Source organism: Mus pahari, chromosome 1 (genome assembly GCF_900095145.1).
Source record: "Mus pahari chromosome 1, PAHARI_EIJ_v1.1, whole genome shotgun sequence".
NCBI lineage: Eukaryota > Metazoa > Chordata > Mammalia > Rodentia > Muridae > Mus > Mus pahari.
The window spans coordinates 80,244,313-80,251,339 of NC_034590.1; the positions used below are offsets into that span (position 1 = coordinate 80,244,313).

General features: G+C 37.9%; 1 protein-coding gene across 1 annotated transcript in view; it reads right to left on the minus strand.

Annotated features, from left to right (window-relative positions):
* The window catches only part of Sbf2 (SET binding factor 2), a 292,547-nt gene that overhangs the window by 85,129 nt on the left and 200,391 nt on the right, over positions 1-7,027 (minus strand). Inside the window, exon 18 of the mRNA XM_029535769.1 lies at positions 4,905-4,973. Coding sequence (XP_029391629.1) covers positions 4,905-4,973 — 69 coding nt within the window. The remainder of the gene's footprint in view (positions 1-4,904; positions 4,974-7,027) is intronic.

Below are 7,027 nucleotides of genomic sequence, written 5' to 3' on the forward strand. Positions count from 1 at the left end.
AGCTCAGGGGGTACTGGTTAGTTCATATTGTTGTTCCACCTACAGGGTTGCAGCCCCCTTCAGTTCCTTGGGTACTTTCTCTAGCTCCTCCATTGGGTTAATACTATGAAAAAAGGTTTATTTGGATTTCACCAGAATTACTTACTGACTATAATTTTATAGTAGGACAACTACTGTCTGTATTAACAGAGTCAGGGTCAGTCAGTATGCAAGCAGAAACACACAAAGTATTTCATGTTCTGAACACTTAGTACACTTGCTAAAAATATTCATAGATTAGAGACTTATAAATAATATATAACAGTTGTTGAAATTATAACAGCATTTCCTGACCTTGTTCGAAGTTTAATGAAATATCCTTGCTGGACATGACCATGAAGATGGCTGGGGGAGTGTGGGGTTAAGAGTGATGCCAACTCAGTATTTCTAGTCAAAACCCCCAAAAGATTCTCAGAATTATGCCTGCACAAATTGTGATTCATTTGGAAAACACTATTAGAGTTAAAATCAATAAAACAAAAATAATAAAAACAACACTTGAGCTTTGGAATCACACAACATAGTTTAAATCTCATCATGGGCAAGGGAGTCTTTCTGAACCACACTCTCTTCTGTCAACCTAGAATGATACTCCATTGCAGTGGGCCAGGTACTGAAAGGCTAAGTGCAGTACAATTCATTAAACACCAGCTCTCCTTCCTATCACCTTTCTCTGGGCTTCTCTTTACACTGTTGTATTAGGTAAACAGACTTTTGTAAGGGATAACAGTACTTGACATGAAAATACAGTAGGACTTAGCTCCCATCTGGGTGGCTGGGACTTGGGCAGGACTGCTGTAAGGGCCTGGCAGTAGCAGGAAGGTCACCACTTAGAGAGCTCAGGAAGCTCAGGGGGCTCTATGCTTTCCTGTTCACTTTCTGCTTCTTGGGTTGACAGAATCTTGCCAATAAGGGCCTTCCAGATGGTCATCAATAGATTTTTCTATTATACCACTTATGTTTACTAGTAATAAGCTTTTATGTCTAGAAAAGAAAATAATACTTATGCAAAAAAACATGTTTATTTACAGTCCTTTTTTTTTTCCTTAGGATGTAAGGCCAAAGTTAAGATTTGGGAAGGAGATAAAGACCTGAAAATTTATTAATATAAAATTTGTCTTTAAGCTGAGAAATCATGCTCTCTGCATCATTTATTCATTTATATATACACATATGTATAGGTGTGTATATAAAAATGTATATATATACATATACACATACATATATAATATATGTACATATATATATACATATGTACATATATATGAATGATCCTTCTAATCTCAGCTCTTGGCAGGCAATGTATATATGATAGAACGCACCTGAAAATATTTTTATTTCAAAATTAAGAGATCTAAAGATAGCCAATTAATAGCATGGGTTTTAGTGAAGGAAACCAGGCACAAAAGAACATATTGAAAGGCAGGGGAGACGACTCAGTTGATTAAATCACTCGCTGTACAAGCATAAGGATCTGGTTGGTATGCCTGGAGCTTGCTGGGCAGCTAGTCAAGCAAAATGTGTAATTTTCAGGTTCAGTGAGAGACTCTGTCTCAAAAAATCGAATGGGGAGTGCCCAGTGAAGATACCTGAGACTGTCATCTAGTCTCAGCAATCAGAGTACACTTGTATGCACATGGACCCAACACACACATGTACACATACACACATACAAGAATACATATTACATCATTTCACTCATGTGAAATGTCTTCCCAAAGCATACTGAACAGAAAGTAGATGCACCGCTGTCTGGGCTTGGGTAGGAGGGTTCCTCTTGGGGTGAGAAGGGTCCTAACTCTCGATGACAGGCAGCAGGCTGTCCTTTGCCTGATTTGTCACTACATACAGAGCAGCAACTTTACTCTTTGTTTCAGGCATTAACAACCAGAGGCTAGACACTCTGAACTCATTAGGATAACAAATACCATCTGTACCACACAATCACAAGGCATAAAATAATAGATAACTTATTTATGCTAATAAAACACGGCCATTTACAAACTTATCAAATTAAATCAGGGCACAGACACACTGGACTGTATCAGGACAGTAGGCAAGTGGGTTTATTGAAAGCACGAGCTCAATGATGTTATCTGAAACACACAACAAGAGAGACATCTCTGCTATACACAACAGGGGTCTGTGTACCCTGGCAGCGTACAGATTTTTACTTTCTTGGTAATTTTTTTATATATATACACAACAATAAATGAAATCATCATGGCCTCTGCCTTGGAGATCATGAAGTGATCAGCTTCTTTCTGTCTCTGCTTTTAGTTCAAAAAGAAAAATAATGAGAGGAAGGCCTGATAAATTGTCAGTAATGCCGTCCTTCTTTCAAAGAAAGAAACTATTTTGGGAAAATGGAATAAAACTAGAAAAAAGACATTTCATACTTTTTATAATATCTGAATTTCATTTTTAAAAGTTATTTTACATTTATTTATTTGGTTGGTGTGTGTTCATGTATATATACGTATAAGGGTCTATTTATGTTAGTCAAAGGTCTACTTGCAGGAGTTGGTTCTGTCCATCTCCATGTAGGTGTCAGGGATTGGACTCAGGTCATCTGGCTTGGTGGTACTGTGTAGCAGACTGCTGTAAGCCACTGTTGTATTAGTAAGACTGTCAAGTTTCCTGAGGCTATACTATCATACTGTCGATGATGCAGCTCACACACTGTTTTATATAGTAATTTTATATGTTGAGATGCTCAATAAAGTTTGTTTTCAAGGACTAATTTTTGTTGTTGTTCTTTTTTTGAGACAGGGTTTCTCTGTGTAGCCTTGGCTGTCCCAGAACTTGCTCTGTAAACCAGGGTAGTCTGGAATTCACAGAGATCTCCCTGCCTCTGCCTCCCAAGTGCTGAAATTAAAGGAGTAAGGTTTTTTGTTTTTTTTTTTTAAAGAATTTATTTATTTATTTATTTATTTATTTATTTATTTATTTATTTATTAATGTGCGTTTGGTGTTTTGCTTGCATTTATGTTGTGTGTGAGAGGATGTCAGATCCCCTGGAACTGGAGTTAAAAGACAGTTGTGAATTGCTAGGTAGGTGCTGGGAATTGAACTCAGGCCCCTTTAAAGATCAGCCAGTGCTCGTAAGTACTGAGCCCTCTCTCCAGCCCCTCTAGGAAAGTTTTATTACATTCAGAGGAAAAAAGGACTTATTAAAAAATATTTTTAAAAAGAAAGTAACCAACTACTTTCTGATTAGAATTACTGTCCCACTAGATGAAATCCATAACTGGCAACATTATGGGACCAATAACCTGTGGCTAGACAAGCCATAGGCCATATGGGGGGGACCTACTATCATTATTATACTAAATGGAAATAGTATTAACAGACTACTAATGACACTGATGCATCATAAATCAATGCATCTCACACCCCTCACCTGAGATGTAATCAATGCATCTCTCACCTGCTGCTACTTGTAGCACATAGTGATTAATATAGAGCCACCAGCCAAGATGCAGAGTAATCCAAGCAAGTCTTGCCAGCATTTCAGTGGGTAGTTTCCACTTGTTACCTTGCTGGCTGCATCTTATGCTGCCAGTGACCACAGCTATATCTCCCTAACAAGACTGTCTGAGGAGAAGTCCTCTTCCAAGTTTACTTCTTTATAGGGTATTAAGATTTAGCCCTAGAGGTGGTAGCTGCTCCTTGTATTCTATTCCTGCATCATTCTCTTTACTCTTTAGAATTCTCCTTATTTTAGTAATTATTAATAGCTCCTTGAGCTAGGCATAGTAGTGTATGCCTTTAATACTTGGTAGGAAGAAGCAAGCAGATCTCGTGAGTTGGAGACTAGCCTGGTCTACATAGCTAGTTCCAAGTCAGATAAGGCCAGGTAGGGTTACATAATACACACATCTTGCCTCAGCTAACCCCCAACCAAAACCAAAACCAAACCACATAACTTTCTCTTTTCAAATGACTGATATAGCTTCCGGTTCCTACTGGAAACTTGATAACTAACTAACTAACTAACCCTAAAGCCAAAGCAAATCCATAAATGTAAGTGTTAAGTATTTACTATTAAGTATGACAGTGAGCTTGTTAGCTTGCTGCCTCCTGAAGCTTACTGTGCAGATAGCTCAGTAGTGAGTCAGATGTTGCCACAGTCTGGTCCTACTGCTTATTTTAGAAAGAGGTACTAACTGTATCATTCGGAATGTGGATCTTTACAAAAACGAAATAATAAAGACAACGTGATAGATTTGTTTGCTATAAGAGCTAGGGCTGGCAAGATGGCTCAGTGGGTAAAGGTGCTTGCCTCCAAGCTTACAACCTGAGTCCAACCCTCAGAACTGACATGGTGGAAGGATAGAGATCCAACCCCTGCAAACTGTCCTCTACACACCATGGCACAAACTCACCTTCTCACTCACCTAACCCTACACATACATGAGCATGCAAAATAACATGTCATAGAAAGTGCTAATATTTTATACGATGGCATGAACAACAGCTATAATGAAGTATAAACTTCACGTTGAACAGTCCAGAAAGTTTCCAGTAAATTCTATGTCCTGTCACTATGGATGCCATTCATTAATAACACAGGGTGTACTTCCTGTGACAGGGTGAACCCACCCATACACTGATCTGGAATAGAGTTTCAGGTACTCCAGGAAAGTAAAGCTGGCTGGGGTGGTCGGTACTGGACTTGAAGATGATGATGACTTGGTGTTTGGTGCTACACTTCCTATACATGGAATGTGACAAATGCTACAGTAAATATAATTACAGGTGTGTCCTTAGTATAAGGGGACAGAGTCACATAATGCCATGAAAAATTAAATAGAATACACATATGTAAATTATAAGTTTATATACAGACCAAACAAACTTACCCTATAGAAAGCACTGGTCAGGGGGAGTAATGCTGCAGCGATGTTATATTCTTCTAAACTTGAACAGTCCTTAAAGGAAACAAAGGCAAATGAACCTCATTAGGATACATTTCAGAACCACAAATGGATGACACACCAGGTTTGCGTTACTGTCCTGTGAAATTTTTTCATTTTATTCTAAGTTGTCATTAGGGCATAGTTGGGTAAATCCGGGGAAAAATATTGTTTCTGAAGTACACTCATTTAAAAACAAAGTCGAAACCCCGTGGGGAGGATATTACTGTTGTGTTTCACTGATGAGCAGTGGCTCTGCCGCAGAGTCTGTGTTAAAAGGTGCTTTCACACACAGAGACTTTAAGAGGGGATTTTCAATAGACCCAATATATTTCACTGAGTCTATTTCCCAGGTGCTTTACTATTTTTTATATTGGAGTGTATTTTACAACTGATTAACAGTATCATTTTCTTTCTCAGTATTATATAAAAAGCTGAAACTCTGTTGTTGGGGAACAGAATAGGAAACTCCCTGGAAAGATAAAATGGTGCCGCTGCTGAAGAACAATATGGCAGGTAAAAGAAAGGAGGGCAGAACTACTGTATTGGTTGGACTTGAAAGCACAGCATAGAGATAAAAACGTATGAATGTATGTACGTATGTGTATGCAATTACTGTATGTTCCAGCTTATTTACATCGTGATAGAACTCAAAGAACCAAAGATAAGAACTGGAGCTGGAGAGATGGCTCAGTGGTTAATAGTCCTGGGTTTGGTTCCCAGCACCCACATGTGGCTCACAGCTATTTGTAACTCTAGTTACAGCTAATCCAACACCATCTTCTGACCTCCACCACCACTGAATAGATTTGGCACACTTAAGATACATTCAGGTGAAACATATCAAATAAAAATAAGTACATCTTTTAGAACAAAGAAGATAGCACTGGTATTTTTATATTCACATATGTAAAATATATATGAATATATGTTAAACACATGTGGCATATATATACACACAACAGAGTATTATTCTGCCTTAAAAAGGAAGGTACTTCTGATATATGCTGTAACATGGATAGACCTTGAGTCATTATATAAATGGATGTTTGTAGAGTTATACTAATTAGTACAGTTACAGGGCTCCAGGGCATCTGAAGCCCTATAATGGCCTCTGTGGGTACAGGTACCCACATGGTACACATGCATACATGCTGGCAAAACAGTTACTAACATAGAGTAAAAACAACAACAACAACAACAACAACAACAACAACAACAACAACAAGATATAGGTACAGTTTAATAGAAAAGTAGCAAAGAAAATAACTATAAGAACTGAAAAATGGATTACATGAAATTTAGAAGTTTTATATAGGAAAGAAAACTATCAGAAAAATGAACTGTCCATAGAACAGTAGAAAACCTTGCCAGCCTTATTTCTGAGAGGAGGTTCATATTTAGACTGAATAGATAACCAGAAAAATTAAAATACCAAATCAAACTCTCAAACAGAGCAAGGATCAGAAGAGACAGTTTACAAAAGATGGGTTAAGACAGTGGGGGTTAGGTGCTAGAGAGATGGCTCAGCAGTTAAGAGCACTGGCTGCTCTTCCAGCGGTTCTGAGTTCAATTCCCAGCAACCACATAGAGGCTTACAATTGGCTATAACTGGGACCCATGGGACCCAATACCCTCTTCTGATGTTCAGACATACACATAGATAAAAGAAACAAACATATGAAGTATTTTAAAAAGTATTCAACATCCACAGCCATCAGAAAAATGCAAATTAAAACTTGAGATTCCATCTCATCCTAGTTAAAATGGTTATTATCAAGTAAATAACAAATGCTGGAAAGGATCCTGGATAGGATGTGGGGAAAGAGACACAATTATTAACTGTTTGTGAGAGGGTAAACTAGTAAACCACTATGGAAATCAGCGTAGAGGTTTCTCAAAACAAAATAAAACAAAACAAAGAACAGAACTACCATTAAGACTGAGCTATACTCCTAGTTCTATACCCAAAGTATTCCATACCCATAGACACTTGCAAATTTATCACTACTCTGTTCTCAACAGTAAAGAAATGAGCCTAAAATGGTCTCTCTCTCTCTCTCTCTCTC